Raw genomic sequence first — 17,162 nt, 5'->3', positions numbered from 1 at the left:
GAGATAATTTTCAATTAAATGTCTTCGTATATAACAAAAATAAATTGAAAATAAGTAAGTATTATAAACGATAAAATATTTTATTATAAAATGGAAAATAACAGACTATTGCTAGCATAAGGAATCTGTTCGCATTATTGTAGAATAAAAATTTCACTTTTACAGTTTTCTTCTTTTTAAGTAGAACATATTAATCTTAATCTTTATAAATCAAAAGAAAAGCTTTTATTCTGCAATAAAAATAATAGTTAGCAATAAAAATATATAGGTTAGGAATATAAAAAAAAATTTAGAATATTACTCTTATTCTAATATAACTCTTAATTTAAAGTAAAATTAACTAAATAAATGAACTACGAGAGCAAGTACATATAAATTTAAAAAAATCAGAATAATACATACAAAAATCAACATTTTAAGATAAATATATTTTATATCAAACTTTAGTAATATCATTTTTAATATTTTATACTTTCCTACTCAAAATAAACGCTTGAATAAAATTAACACTTAATCTAATAATAGCTTTTATTCATATCAATTTGCTTACTTTACATGAGTAATAAAATTAAATTTAAAAATTTAATCATTTAAATTGGCTTAATTATTAATTATATATAATATGGTTTACTATGACATCGCAAATATTTATATCATTTATAAATATTTACCTACTAAAAAATAATTTATATCAATTTTTATATAATATATATAATTTTTACAGATTATGTATTTATATATACTAATATATAATTACAAACTATTTAAATAAAAATATTTAATGATTACTTTCTTAGATAGTAATTGTTTATTGCAAAAATGAATTAATTTTATTTAACATAATCCTAATAGAACAGTTGATTTCATAATATATATATATATAGTTATTTTATTTTTATAATTTGATCATTTGCTACGTGCAGTATTAATAATTCTTAGCATCTAATTGTTTAATTAAAATTTCCATTATTATTTTTCTAAAAATGTTAAAACATAAAGGGACAAATCGATAGCAAATTATTTTTTTTATTATTTAGTTTTGGTGATACTTTGCGATCTTGCCAATATAATTTCTTGTGACATTTAAAATGTACTTTGACATATAATGTCTATCTGTATGGTAATAGATTATTTTTAAAATCAATTGTAGTTAATGATTATACATACAGAAAAAGTTCTGCTTTATTTGTTAATATATTTATTCTTCCACAGGCAATTCCTCATTGGTAGTAGGAGTAGGTTCTGGATTTGTTACATTATTTTCGTGATCAATAACTGGTTCTGCCGTCGGGGTCGTGTCAAATTTCAATGATGACATGTTCTCCTTCTGGACAGCAACCGGTGCTGGCAACTCATCGTATAGTGGAGTACTATTTAGAGGTAATGTATCCTTTTTCTTATCATCAGATTCATCTGGTTTCACAAAGAAATCAGTAGTTAATATCTCATTGCTTATGATTTGCACGTTGTCATTCCGATTAGCGATATTGGCAGTAGTTTCATTTGTATTTTCAGTTGGCGTAGGCATATTTTGAGGTTCAACAGCTGGTTCTGATTCTGATGCGTCATATTCTTTTAGTTCAAGATCCCAATCGTCTTCTGTATCAACAATGGGATTATTTTCTACAGCAGATGAGACTTTATCTTCCGAATAAGAATTGTCACGTGAAAATCGTCGATGAGGTGCACCTTGGCGGTTGCCACGATTGCGATCGCGATCCATATCACGATAATCTCTATCATGCCAATCTCGATGACCACCACGGTCACCAAAACCTCGCCTGTTGCCACGATCACGATTGTGACGATCGTCAGGGCCATCACGAAAGCGGTTATTGACTTGATTGCGTCGTTTAAAAGCATTACTGTCGTCAATTTCTTCATCGCTCCAATTTTGCATTCCTAGACCATTACCACGTCCACCACGAGAGCTGCCACCACCTCCACGACCCCCTCTATGTGGACCTCGATTATTGTCACGATCAAATGGATTGCGTGGATTAAAGAAACCTTCGCAAATAAGAATATTTATATTTAGTACATTAGAATAAATGTAATTTTCAATGGCAATTTACCAGGTCCTTGTTGTCGACCACCTGGACCGCCACCTTGACCACGCATAAATATTGGCGGACCGCCGGGACCTCCGATACGCGGATTAAAAGCGTTTGGAGGAGGTATACGCATTTGCATTAAACTTGTTGGTTGGTTAAACCGATTTTGCATATTAGGATAAAAATCACCACCGTGACTATTACCACGAGGACCACCACCGCGTGGACCTCCATTCCGATTATCAAATTCTAATTGTAATAAAAAAATAAGAATGAAAAAAAAAACACATAACATATATATAACATATATGCATTAAATTAAAATTAAAATTTCTTACCATTTAAAAACTCTGCTCTATGCTGCAAGTTGCTCATATCTATGGAAGGTATACTCATTCCTATACCTCCTGAGCGTGGACCACCTCTGTTCTCATTATAGTTAAGCGAATCACTGGGGCCACCGTTTTCACGCCATCTTTGCGGTCCATCAATAATATCATCTTCTTCATTGTTACCACGTCCACCCCAGCGGGAACTGGCATTATTGTTTCCTCGAGTACGATCTCTACTAAATAGTTCACTTCCTATATCGCTCGTGCTGCCAGCAGCGGCATTGTTTAAACCTGGTGTAATAATCGGAGGCGGCTGATTAAAGTTAATTTGCGGTGTCGACGTCGAAGGAGGCAAAGAATTTTCATCTTCATCCATTTCAATATCCATATGATCATCGCTTGGTATTTGAGTAATAACTCCTGAAGGGGGAGGTACAATAGAAGCAGGCGCAACATTGGGTGGTGGTGGAAATTGAGTCGGTGGAAGACCCATATGTGATGCTAACGGAGCTCCAGCACCCACTGGCGGTGGAATTGGTGGAAAACCAGGAGGAATCATATTCGGAGCCATCATCATTGCATGCGGAGGTGGTGGCATACCTGGCACTAAATTAGGTGGCATTGGAATGCCTGGCATAGCCATACCCATTGGACCAAGCATACGTGGAGGTCCACCAATTGGTGGTGCCATTGAAAATTGACCTGGAACCATTGGAATTATTGGTGGTGGACCAGCTGTTGGTGGAGGTCCTGGTGGAGGTTGCGTAGTGTCGATTCCAAACATTAAGCTACCTGGAGTAGGTATAGCTGCTGGCTCATTTGACTTCTCTTTAAGACTTTTCATATGATTTATTTTGTCTTTAATCCAACCAGGCATGGTATCTTCATCAAACATACCACCCTCCTCAAGACTATCAAAATCAATATTTTCATCTAATTTACTCCAAGGGATGTATGAAACACCCAAATCTAAATCCCAATAATCCTTCCAATCCTTGCTCTTAACACCTTTACCGGCAGCCCAGGATATGGTTATTGCACGTCCCTGCAATTTATGATTTTTAAGCGCTTGCATAGCTTTAAAAGCATCTTGACGTCTATTCATTACTATAAATGCACAACCTCTTGGTACAATTTGATCAATGGTCACAATATCTCCGTAAGCCCCAAAAGTATCAGATAATTCTTCGGGATAGACCAATTTAGAAAGATGACCAACCCACAATGTAGTACTGCAAACTAAAATTGTTAAAAGACACATAATCAATTTTAAATTAATATTGTATTAACAATATAAATAAAATATTGGTAAATCTATATAATTATACAGTTTCTCTTTCTCAGTGACGTGCAGTTCTTTATGTTTATTGAATGTAAAATACAGTAAAAACTTTCCTAAATGCTATGGTCCTGGGTCAAAGTTTTATGAAATCATTATTTGGAACGATGTAACCCCAACCTCATAATTTTTCCCCCTCCGTCGCTCCCTACCACTAACCACCCACTTCCCTATCCATATAATCGTCTTGTATGCCCTTTCAAGTTATCTGCTTATAGGTCCCAGCGGGTTACAACAACAAGCAATCCCTACCCCATTTGGTCATACTCAAGATAGTTTTTACTGTACATAATTTTTTTTTAATTCCCGTTACAATGCAATATGAAAAGTTTCATAATTTTTAATAGAGTTTAGTACAATTAAGAGTTATTAGATTTACATATATATACTTAGGAATGAAAACTATATAAAAATATTACTTTTATTTTTATGAAGTAAGGAAAATTGTTTTTATATTATTTTTGTATAATAAGGAACTTTACTTTACTATTATTAATTATATCTTTAAGGTTTAATTAAAAGAATTATATTCTACCTTTCTATTGTGCATATAACTTATATAAGTATATGGTATATAAAGGAGGCATAACAGTATATATAAAGGAGACATAATAGTTTAATTAAGTCACTTATAATTTTAGGCTTTTGCTCTAAACATTAAAGATATGGAATTTATACCATATCTACAAAAATTGGGACTCTTGAACGATATTTCTTTTAACTTCATTTGTGGAATATCAACACAATAAAATAGATTGATTTTTCAACCCAAATGGTAAATTTTTTCCATTGTAAATAAGATGATAGATTTTGAAAATAAATTATGAGACGTATATAACTTCTTAAAGTTCTTAAAGTAATACTGAATTTAAATATTAGAATGAACAATTACCAAAAAGAAAAAAATTAAAAATATTACAAAATGATAATTACTATCTTAAGTGTTTTTTTTTAAATAAATGTGGAAATTATGGCAAGTCTTTAAAGTATTTCCACAATGAATTCTATATTCTTGTGGTTCAATTTACAATTTTTAAATTAAAATAATTCTTAATATATTCATGTAGGGATTAAATCTCGTTGAGATTTGTTTAGTGGAAGTTCTTAATATTATTGATATTTGCTCATTAATTGAATAATGCCTCAAAATGCCAAAGTTTGTTTATATTTAATAATTAATTGAATTGCACAGGTTATTATTTGTTGATCATTGCAAGTCACACAAAACACACGTCACCAAATATGTTAAAACTGAAATAAAAAACAAATAAAATACATTAATATTATATATAAGTATTATTAATAAGATATATGTTGGTAAGTTTGACGGAGAGTTATTTATACTGACGAAATTATTTTAAGGAAAACGACAGCCAGATTGTTCCAGTAAAGACTAGGTTAGCTTAGACTGTATAAAACAGTTCTACTGCAAAAATCCGTGATAAACAATTACAAAGAGGACTCGAGTTTACAGTATTTGTAAAATATGTAAGCATATTTGTTATGCTTTAAATTAAGGAAATCGTTTAGAATAGTAAATACTTCATTTACACTGGTGAGTGAGTTGACCAACTAGGCTAAACTAAACTAAATATTGTATTGATCTTGAAGGCAACGTATCTATAAGCGGGCTACATAGAATATGACCGTCTTTTAAACCTAAATCAGTTCTTAATTTAAAATAAAATTTTAGAACTAATCTTTTAAGAAAAATTATTAAGATATAACAAATTGCAGATTTAAATTGCAAGCATTTTTATTTTCTTTGAGAATTAGTGTAGTTAAAAAATTCCAAACCTATATTCTCAAATATAGTTTAAAAACAGACTGGGTTTTGTCTATGAATTTTGAATCCCAAAAATATTATTTAATTAATCTATCTTGTAATAAGATAAAGTTTGTAGGAAGCAATCAAAATTTGGCATATGTCATATAATTAAAATGTCATATAAAATTTATGGTCTTGCATCCAAGGATTTTAGTAGACATTGTATGTTATATTTTTGAGTGATTGACCAAAAATATATAACTACAAACAGAAGAACTGATAATAGTCTACCCCTTTGGGAGAAATGTCTAATAAGCAGAATATTTTTGATCGATAATTTGAAAAAAAAAATTACTAACAGCAGAACTGTTGACAGTGTGGTCAGAAGAAATGGAATATGGAGAAATGGAATATAAAAAAAAAATGTTTTTTTATTCCACCAGAAAGAGAAAAAAACTAACAAAAAGTTCTTAATTGAGCATTTAAAAATATATAACAGAGGGCTTTTTATAATATATATGCTTGATTAAGACCAATAGATAGCAAGAATATTTTTCGATCGATCATTTGAAAAAATATAATAGCAAACAGAAGAGCTATTTACAATCTGCAACATTACGCCGGTCAAATGGATACTAAGAATAACTTATAATCAGCCATTCGACAATATATATCTATAAACAGAAGTGCTGTTGCACCATTGAAACAAATCGATACTAAGAATAACTTATGATCAGTCATTCAAAAATATATACATATCTTCTACATTGAAAGAAATATGTATTAGAAGGAAACTTTTTGAACTTGTGATCTTCTATTAGATACTAGCAAAAAGTTCTTGATCTATCATACAGCTATTTTTTGTACAAAATAGAAGTAGAATAGTGATGGAGATGTCTGTGCATTACAATGACAGTCAATTTTCAGCGAATTTTCATAAAACTAATCAATTCTTGTGATCTTGATCTATTATTCCTTCATACTATATCTGCAATTAAAATATATAAAGATTATATTAATAATGTTATATATAATATAATGTTGTGCTTTTTTTTAAATAATAAATAATTGTCATTACCACTCAAGTGTTCCTTTTTAATATCTGGTAAACCCTTTTTGCGGCGTTCGCGCTCATGCTCACGATCTTTCTCCTTATCACGATTGCTGCGTTCACTACGATCTCTATCACGAGAAGAACGTCGCCTATTTGAACGTGGCGAACGCGTGCGTGATCTGGAACGTGAAGAACGTCGTCTACGATCTCTGCCACCACCACCACCGCCACGACGATCAATCGAACGTGAACGAGTGCGACTACGACGTCTCTTATAACGATCACGATCTGGTGTTGTGCTGCGTGAATCATTGCCATCCAAATTGATAACCTATTTCATAAGTGAATTACAAAGTCAGGATTTACACAAAATTTATTTTATACTTAAACAAAAAAAAAAAAAAATAAATGATATAAAAAATATAAGTCCATGATAATGAAATAAAAACAATAATAAATGATTAAAGAAATAGTAAAACGGAAAATCAAATGAAAACTTTTATATATAATATATCAATGACTTTTCGTTTTACAACTTCTTTGTGATATATCATAATTATTTTTTCTTTAAAAAAAATAATAATAAAAAAATAAATCTGCTGCTGTCAGTCATGTTTGAAGTTTTTTATTTTGTTTTGTTTTTTTTTTTGTTTTGGTGTTGACGTGTGCTTTGGGCTTTAATGCAATTTCGCAATTTTTATTGTAAAATACTTCGGCATTTTTGTTATTATCAATTTGAGCAATATATCTCGAACTAAACACTATTATTTTCCTTTTATATTAAGTATTATTTTATGTACAAACTTACCAAGCTCTATCTATGCAAACGTTGTTATATCTCATGTAGCTCATCGGGCGGAATTTCAGTACACCTTACCTTTACAATTTCTAGGAAATTGTGTGAAATTCCGACGTGTTATAATAGTTTTAAGTATAATATATAATTTGAAAGTAATAATAATAATATTTAACAGCCAATGCAATTTTTAGAAAATATCATTTTGGAGTTTTTAACGAAAGTTGCAACTTTTATAAAATGCTATGAAATGAGTAGATTAGTGTCAATAACGAATTTAATTATTTTGTTTTTAAATAATTAGGTTTTAATAATTGATTGTAAAAAGATAAACATATGGCGAATGATTTACTTTTAATGTGTTAAAAAAAAGTTTTTTATTTTTTTTTATTTAATTAAATAAAATTGATTGAAATATATAATTTTGATTTAATCAATAATTTTGTTAAATTTTTTCTTGTATGCAAATAAAATTTATTTAATTATACGAGGGCGGTTTGATAAGTCAGAAACTTTTTGAATAAAAAAAATTTTTTTCGGCAAATAAACATTTTATTTTTCTACATAATCACCTTTTGGCTCGATACATTTAGTCCAGCTTTTTTCTAATTTTCTTATTTCCTCCAAATAATTGGTATTCTCAAAGCTCTCAAAATATGCGTTTGTTTCGGTAATGACTTCTTTATTCTACTCAAATCTCTGCACGGGATATTCAAAAAGTCACTGACTTATCAAACCGCCCTCGTATTATACTATTTTCATTATTATAATTTCGTTAACATTTTCTGAGCAAATATAATTTTTTTACAATTTATATTTTAAATTCAAATTACAAATATTTTTAGTTTTCATAGTATCGTTTCGAAGAAGCACATACTCTACTCATTTCGTTTACCATAATATCAAGATTTTAAATTTAATGTTTTTGTGGCTATTCTTTTGATTCATAGTTGGTAAGAAGTTACATATAATGCAAGGATCAGTATTTGATATATATTTTCTTTGAAGTTATTGTAATTCTATCCACTACACGATAGTCATAAGGTTTAAATAATTAAGTGGGAATTCACGGATGAAACTATTTCTGCTTGTTTATATACGATAAAAAGTACTAATTAATAGTATTTATTTCAATTTTGTGATAGGAGTAGTTTAAGATTTACTGAGGAGAAGCTTCTCTCTTTAATTTTCTTTTTAATTTTGTATAACATTTTTCTTTCATATCACTTTGCACGTCAGCACAGATAAAATGGAATTCTTTATACAGATTAAATAAAACCATTTTAGTAAACTTACAAAATAGTTTTAGTTAACCAATTACTTTTTAATGGGAACAATGTGTAATAAAGTGAACAATAAATTTATTAAATTTTATATAAAAGAAATCAGTAATATATAAATTTTAAATAATTCCATTTTATGCTGTCATTGAGTCGTTGTAAATTAAACATATGACATAAAATATTTTTAATATTTAATATATATTTATTATTAAATAATACCTCTATACTTTGTTCTTCTGACACAAACTCAACCTCTCTTAAATCAGTTCCATCTTGGCTACCCATGGTTGCTGAAGTCTATAATTGCATAAATTTTTATTAAATAAAATTTTTAAAAATTAATTAAAAAAATGGGAAAATAATTATATTATTACCTTTAAAACAGTTTGCATAAAAGCCTCCTCCTGCATTCTTAAATCATTCTTATGTTTATCCTCTTGTTGTTTAAATTTTTGGAAATTCTGTAATGTTTGTAGTTGACGTAACACGTTTGGATCATTTAATAATTGTTTAATATTGTTGTTCTAAAATAAAAATAATATTTAAGAATTAAAATATTCTATATCATAAAATATAATTAAAATAAATGTACACCATTGAAAAGCATAAAACATAAAAGTTTTAAAAATTTGTATACGAGTCAGGGCTGTGAGTTGTGTATATTTTGTAAAGTTTCGCAATTCATTGGTATGAGAATACCCAGAACCACGCGTTCGATCGACAGTTTTTATAAAACATATCCTTAGGACGTGTGCGAGTTCGAGTAAATTGACGTAAAGTAAATTGAAATTTCCTAGGGATTTTTTGCACTGCACTTATGTAAATATTAATTTATTTATTTATTGCACTTATTTATTATTTTTGCTTAAAAGTTTTAAATAATTTATTTATTTATTAAACATCTTATAAAATTTTTACAATGGTAACACCTAATTTACCTAATTTTTATCTAATTTACCCTACTCGAAATTCTGGTAAATACCAACATTTGCTGTCATACCGACATAATTTACTATTTCCCTCAATTTACTCGAACTCGCACACGGTCTTAGTTTTAATTCTATTCATGATTTACTTCAGTTATACTAAAATGTTGCAGATCACAACCCTGATATATATTTAATAATAATTTTCTATAAAAAATATGCATATAACATATAAATAAATTATATTCAAAATTAATATATTTAATATCAAACAAAATATTGCATAAGCATTGTTTAATAAAGTAAAAGGGTTAATTATAAATTTGCGCATGCGTATGGGTACTCTCAAAGAAAAAAATACTATGAATATTTAGGTCAGAATATTAGCTTATACCTCTCATGAAATTTACTCAACATAACCCCTTTAAATACCTATAACATTTTATCAAACTTAAGTAACGAACTTATTTTATATAAACAAGGATTGGCTTTGGCTAGGGTATAAACCCTACCGTAATTTTAACGAACTAAATGTTATAATGCTATAAAGAAAAAAATATTTTTAATAATATTTGATAGTAGTAAAGTTACTCGTAAGTAAATAAGAGCTTCATGTCTATTAACATCTATCATGTTGTTATTGTAATAGTCCTTGAAGATGTATATAGTATGAAAGGAATTACAATTACGAATATATGTCTTAGGATATAAATGGGTAAAGGAAGTGTAAGAGATAAAGTGTTTGTTTGGAAACAACTGTAGATTAAAGATGGATGGGATTTTAGTTGAAACTGACCTGAGTCAAAGCGAACAAACTTAACGACTTTAATAGGAAAGAGCCAAACAACTATCCATCAGAAATTATATTGCAACTCTACCTTATTCTAAGCTAAGCTTAATTTAATTTTTAATATGTGTATATAATATTTATAAGTCAATTTATTTATAGGTTGGTTATGAGGATTGGTCACTTGAGCACAAATAATTAACCATTGTGATACAATTTATTAAAAGCTTATTAAAAAAATTGATTCCCTTCAGAACTTTAAGATTCCATGAGAATAACAATGAAACCTGAACTGATTAAACAGATAGAAAATGACAAGGAGTCATATAGACCATCAGTGTAAAGCAGAGCACTACGCATTTACATATTGCATACACACATGATTTGATGTGGCTTGCAACAGACCCCAAATGAACATAAGGCATTTTGCAAACAGAACCGATTAATTTGATTTTTAATATTAGTATATCTTATATATGCATTACTAAAGAAATACATAATTTTGAGGAAAGAAATAAACAAATATAGTTTTGAATACAATTACTTAAATCCCAACAATCGCTGTATAACGTTACATCAAATTCTATAACGATAGGTTTTAAAGCATTTTGTATCTTTAATAAAGTTTAACATGCTATTTAAGAGAATATTATCCAGCAAAGATCTAAAGGAGCCTATTACTACTACTACTACTGTCCACTACCCCCAGTGTGGCATAGGGCCTCAATAATTCTTCTAAATCTGTCTCTAATTGGTGCTTCTCTGTAGATGTGGTTTCATGTATATCGTGCTTTAGCTAGCTTACTTATGACCGCTCTTGTCCACGTTTTCGCTGACGCACCAGATCTTATGCTACCTTGTGGATTCCATGCCAACGATTGCCTTTTATCGTATATCAATGAGAATTCGCTAGAAAGTGACAAAATAGATGTATTTTTCTCTTTTTCACTGCTGCGGCAGGTATAAAGAAATATTTAATCTTCTAAATTTTATTAGTCTCATATCACTGACGTTTTGAAATTTTTCGACTTCCTTGTCAGATGAGATTATTTTAATAACTAATGCAATAAACTAAAAATAACCAGATCTATAGAAGAACATGTCAAAGTACGGATTTCGAATTGTCAGTGAATCAAATCTAAGCAAAGTTATTGTTACATATAATATCTTATAGTTTAATTCTTTATATTTCAACTTTTATATATATCAAAATACTGATAGTTGAAAATATAACATTAACAAAAGTTACTATGTATGACAACAAAACATTTATATTTGAAACAAATTATTGATCTTGGGCAATTCCAAGACCTCCAAGGTTATTTTTAAGTCTTTGTATCTTAACCTTAAACCTTATATGGTAGCACAATGGACCATTAGATGATAAGTGGATACTTAGGACCTCTGGTATAAACTAAACTAACCTAGAGAGGATGCACATTTCCTAAATAATGAAAGCAACATAAGATATTCTCACTATAAAACACAAAATAATCAAACAACGTACAAGTGTCAGTCCTAGACCCACTCCTATACGACGAATGAATGCTTCTTACTACTCTCAAGGGATGCTTAAGGCTCTATAAAAGCCCATTTAAAATAACAAAAGTTAAACATGTGATCTCTGGTTTTGTCAGAAAAGCACCAAAAGACCGATGCGTATCAGCAAGAAATTACAGAATCAGATTTAAAAAGAACTAAAACTTTATGAACAAAGCTTGAATTTAATAAAACTATTAACTTTTGCTAGACTGGAATGGAAATAATCTGTTGCAATATATATTATATGGAACATGTATATTTATATAAAATGAGCAGTTTGTGTTAAATTATTTTCCTGTGGTGTGAAGTAGACTTTAAATTTATTAGACTCCATTATTGGTTATATAAATTTTAAGAAATATATATATGTATACAAATTTAAAAATATATGTATTTATTATACATATTACATATATAGTACATATCATATATATATAATATATATGGAATATATAAACTTATATATGATATAAGTAGTATATATATATTATATATATCGAATCGAATAAGCGATATATATTAATTTAAATTCTATATATATTATCTGTAATATATATAGTAGATGTGAGTACAATAGAAAGTTTTTTAAAATGCAAAAATACACACCAAAGGAAAGTAGCTAAACAGAAATAGCTTGTTTTCCCAAAAAAAGTATTCTGTGATTTTCTGGTTCTTTGTGTTTAACCCATTACGTACCAGGCAAGTTAAAACTTGGGATTTTATGGTGAAATTACCATAGTAAATAGTAAAATAATATAAGTTTGAGTAAATGAGAAGCGTTTGATATTTATTTGAAAGATTACCCTCACGTTTGATATTTATTTAAAAGATTAAAATAAAATATCATAAAAATATAAAATATATATATTATATATATATATATAAATATATAAAATTACAAAATTATATTTGGGCTTTTGTGAATATATGCTTTAACAAATAAATTAGTTTTTATTTCTATTTATTTTAATTTTTGATTCGAAAAAAACACTTTTTTCTGTCTGACAAGATAAACTTATGGGCAGATAAGAACTGCTCGAAATATCTATTTTTATATTATTAAAATATCAAACTTGGTAATAAATATAAAAACATTGAATTAATTACTTTCATATATTTTTAAAAAATATTCAAAGCTAGCTGTTTGCACCACACGGTGGTCCGAAATGGGTTAAAAATAAATAATCAAATTGTTCATTTAATGAAAACCACGAAAAATCTTCACAAACCAAGGAAATAGTATTTTTAATAATTTAAAGTGTATATAGAGCCTATAATCTGTAACAACAAAAAATGCATACATATATCAGCAAGTGATATATAAACAAAAAAATATTTGAAATTATAGTATAAATTAAAATTGAAATGCTAAATCAAAAGGAATCAAAAAAAAAAAACTAAAGCAAATATTTGAAACACGTAGAAAGTAATGACAATATTTTACGTCAAGAAAATTCGATGGCTGTTGCGGTGAACTATCATCAATATCATCGTCATCGTCGAAGGGCACCTCATGTAGTGCTTTTGCATATTTCGAGTAAGATTCAATATGATGTATTTTTGATGTATTGCCGCCGCCGCCACCACCACCACCACCACCTACACCTCCTCCTCCTCCTCCACCAGCACTATCTATTAAACAACCGTAGCTGGCAATTTCACGCGACTTCGAAGTTGATGCTGTTTGTCGTTTTAAATATTGTTGCATATGTTCCAACTGGCGCAAAGTGCTATTATCAAGCACATTTTGCGCTTTTTCGTGACTCATGGACTGCTTGCCGTAAATGAAAAGGTAAGCATAAGTAGTTAATAACAGGAAGCAATAGTTTATATTATATAAATGGTTAGTCTTTATCCATAAACTTATAACTTATCAATATATATATATTATAAAAAATTTGCATTAAATGTGTTATTTACATACCGATAAATCAGGTAAACCGCCAATTTTATCATCAGATTGATTTACACCACTCATACTAATATCTAAACCACTGGTTGATGTATTCAAACCATTCGATGTGCTCGACATATCGCCAATACCACCCGGACCAATAGCACTTCCAGCTGGTGGCATTTGATAAATTGGATGATTTGGATCTGCTAAATCAAATATTGGTTGTATAACTTCCGGTGCAAAAACATTATTTTTCTGCCATAAATTGAGCACACGTATTATACGACTTTTATCCTCAGGCGCACAACGGAATAAATTCGCAAAGGTTTCCTTGATGTTGCGTGCAAAACGTGGAGCAAACACATCCTTTTCAGGGCCATATTGATGACGAGATTGTCGTACAATTGAGTCGATAACATAAAGACCAGGCACTTTATATTCCGGTCGACATTTTAATATGAATTTCTCAACACTTTGCACAACATGCTTGTAAAATTTAATGGCTCGCATTGCAGATTTTGTAATAGCGGCCATTTTGGCTTTGGAAATTGGTGGTTTGGAGTCATAGAGCCCAGATAGCTGCAAATAAAAAGAAGAAAAGCCTTTCAGTTTTCTTATCGATTAAGATAAATTTTTTTTTTCTTAAATTATAACTAAATAAAAAACAATGTAAGACATTATGAAATTAACCTAATGTTTTAATGGTATATAGAATAACTAATTTTGCGGCATTATTTATGGTACATTTAGACTAAGAATTTACAGGCACTAACCAAGTGGATAGTTACCCTAAAATAAAGCGAACGTTAAGTCCGGTCGCGCCTACACACTAGAGCATTTTTAGCATTGAACCATTTCAATACATTTTTTTTTATATGCAATATTAATTATTGCAATTTTTATATGCACTTTTTTTTTCTTTTTTGCATTAATAAACAATTGTAAAGATTAAGTAATTTTAACATCACTGCACAAATTCTGCAAAGCCATTTATAATTCATAACTAATAAAAAAATTTTACTAAAGGCACTCTTAATTGACACTATTTTTTTTTTTGCTTTTCGCACTACTTACCTCCGAATTAAAGGCAACGACATTTTCCATTTTGCTTTAAACTTTTTTACAACTTAAAACGATATAAACATTATTAAATGTAATGCACAAAAGTATATTATATACTCAGAAAATCGTTGATTATTTTTTTACAACAAACAGAATTTTAAATGCACAAATAAGGCGTATTAAAATTATTAGACTTTTTCCTATATCGGCTAGTCGCTCTCGCCAAGTGAAAAGGAAAAATTAAAATGGCGAATTTTCTTCCTTCTATTACAACGATTTGACATTTGCTATACGAACAATCAAATAGATTTTTTATAGATGGCGCTAGTGAAAATTAAATGTTCGGAAAAACTAATTTATACTTTTTTTTAATAAAAACATATATGACATGTTTAAAATATAAAAAAATTTAATAACTAGATCATAAATGTTATTAATTATTATATTTTTTATACACATTTAAGTTAATATTTTTAACTTTTTGCAATAGCGAATTGTAGAAGAACGTGAAGAAACGAAAGGTGAACTGGTGAACATGCTTACGGTAGCCATTTTATTACGTATTGCGTATTCGTTCATTGAGTTGAATTTTGTGAAACGCAACGCAACAATCGTACGTTATAATTGACGCAACATAAGTTCAAATTGTGTTTACATATTGATTGTCTTAAATTTACATTTAGATTAATAATATAAAATGACTGCAAATCATCGTGTACTTGATGAAGCAGATATTATACTAATCAACAAAGTGAGAACCACTCCCGCATTGTATGACCCGCGACACATTGATTTTCGTTTAGCCGATCGTAAAGAAGAAGAATGGATCTCTATAGCAACGTTTCTGGGCATATCGTCAAATGTAGCACGGCGACGCTGGACTTGCTTGAGAGATCGATATACGCGTGAACTGAAGCAGCTACGTTTACATCCAGAAAATGGAGAATTTGGGCATAATGACTTCTTCAAATCAATGGATTTCTTGCGTAAATTTGTAAAAAAGCGAAAGTAATTTTAATTGTAATAATAAATTGACAAATAAGTAATTAAATATACATTGCATTGCAGGGAGCGTCGTAGCAATATTCACAGACAAGGATATCTGCGTAACAGTGCAGACAATATAAACGCAAATATAAAATTGGATATTACCACTGATATAGATTACGAAGATGAAACGGATACCTATATGGATGAACAGCAAAACTTCAATTATAAACTTGAAGTAACTTCCAATGAAACTGGGGATTTTCGGGGATATGACGAAGGTACTGCCAAACAGTATGCACAGTTGATTATTGCTTTATATTTTGTTTTTATATTTTCCTTTAGACATTAACGATACATATGATGAAGAATATATTGATCATACAGCTGAAATTTCTAATTTAAGCAGTCCAGCAAAATCAAAAACATTTGTTACGAATCCCTTGCAAATAAAACAAGATGATGTTTTCTTGCCAAAAGTCAATTTATCTAAGGCTAAACATCAACCACAGCAGCAACATCAGGATATTGGTAATCAAAATGATAGTTTCACAGAAGTCCCCAATGAAACCGAAGATGATTTCTTTTGTAAATCTGTTTCAAAATATCTACAACAACTATCAAGGCGACATAAAATCAAAGCAAAAGTAGAAATATTTCAAGTATTAGAAAAGTATATTGAATTAGAGGAAGTTGCAACGCAAGTTATGCAATGTTGATATCAAGCAAAAACCAATTTGTTGTTTATTTCTTTATCCACATTTATAATGAGATATATTTAATAATGTTTTTAAAAAATTTTATATTCATTGCTACATTATTGTTGCGATTTTAGAAAAAGATTTTTGCTATTGAAATCTCTCTGTATAAAACAATTAAATACAATATGAAAAGATTCATCCAAATGCAGACATCTGTTGCTAATTGATCATCTTAAATAAGAAAAATCTAGCATGCTCGCTGATATACCGCGAAAGATATTAATATTATAGTGGGATTGCTAACACCGCCATTGTCGGTTGGAAAACTATATGTGCAAAAGCCTTTCTACAAAATATATTTTATAGTTAAAGACGACAATAGTATTTATGTATTTTATATAGTTTTAATAATTTGAAGTTAAATAATTATAATTATGATTTTTGAACTGTAATTATATTGCAGAAATTATTATGAATAAAAAATTCCGTACCAAGCAAATAAAAAAATTATATACAAAATTTTGTTTGGTACTTTTATACAATATAAAACAAATACCAAAAAATAATTGTTGAATACATTTCTTTAGCTGTAGTTTATGCACAAAACAATTAAAAAAACAATTGACAAAACTTT

The 17,162-nt window shown here is 28.9% G+C and overlaps 2 protein-coding genes across 5 annotated transcripts; one reads left to right on the top strand and one right to left on the bottom strand.

The window, feature by feature from the left end:
* Nucleotides 1-899: 899 nt before the first annotated feature.
* Nucleotides 900-14,962, bottom strand: LOC119683419 (SR-related and CTD-associated factor 4). 3 transcript variants are annotated; one of them, XM_038097084.1, is made up of 10 exons: nt 14,853-14,962; nt 13,806-14,357; nt 13,326-13,652; nt 9,001-9,150; nt 8,846-8,923; nt 6,572-6,878; nt 2,393-3,625; nt 2,076-2,303; nt 1,168-2,010; nt 900-1,113 (listed from the first exon to the last, which is right to left on the bottom strand). In XM_038097084.1, exons 1-9 carry the CDS (start codon nt 14,880-14,882, stop codon nt 1,199-1,201), a joined length of 3,717 nt encoding a protein of 1,238 aa, XP_037953012.1. In that variant the 5' UTR covers nt 14,883-14,962; the 3' UTR covers nt 900-1,113; nt 1,168-1,198. The 3 variants fall into 3 exon arrangements, with proteins under 3 accessions (XP_037953012.1, XP_037953011.1, XP_037953014.1); XM_038097083.1 differs by having other exon boundaries at nt 900-2,010; XM_038097086.1 differs by lacking the exon at nt 13,326-13,652 and having other exon boundaries at nt 901-2,010.
* LOC119683421 lies at nt 14,958-16,939 on the top strand. Of its 2 annotated transcripts, none has more exons than XM_038097087.1 (4): nt 14,958-15,180; nt 15,331-15,848; nt 15,909-16,108; nt 16,173-16,939. In XM_038097087.1, exons 2-4 carry the CDS (start codon nt 15,538-15,540, stop codon nt 16,544-16,546), a joined length of 885 nt encoding a protein of 294 aa, XP_037953015.1. In that variant the 5' UTR covers nt 14,958-15,180; nt 15,331-15,537; the 3' UTR covers nt 16,547-16,939. The 2 variants fall into 2 exon arrangements, with proteins under 2 accessions (XP_037953015.1, XP_037953016.1); XM_038097088.1 differs by lacking the exon at nt 14,958-15,180 and having other exon boundaries at nt 15,290-15,453; nt 15,524-15,848.
* Nucleotides 16,940-17,162: the final 223 nt, after the last annotated feature.

Source organism: Teleopsis dalmanni, chromosome 2 (assembly GCF_002237135.1).
Source record: "Teleopsis dalmanni isolate 2A chromosome 2, ASM223713v2, whole genome shotgun sequence".
Lineage (NCBI taxonomy): Eukaryota > Metazoa > Arthropoda > Insecta > Diptera > Diopsidae > Teleopsis > Teleopsis dalmanni.
Note: the sequence above shows the minus strand (reverse complement) of the source record. Positions and strands in the feature narration are given on the sequence as shown.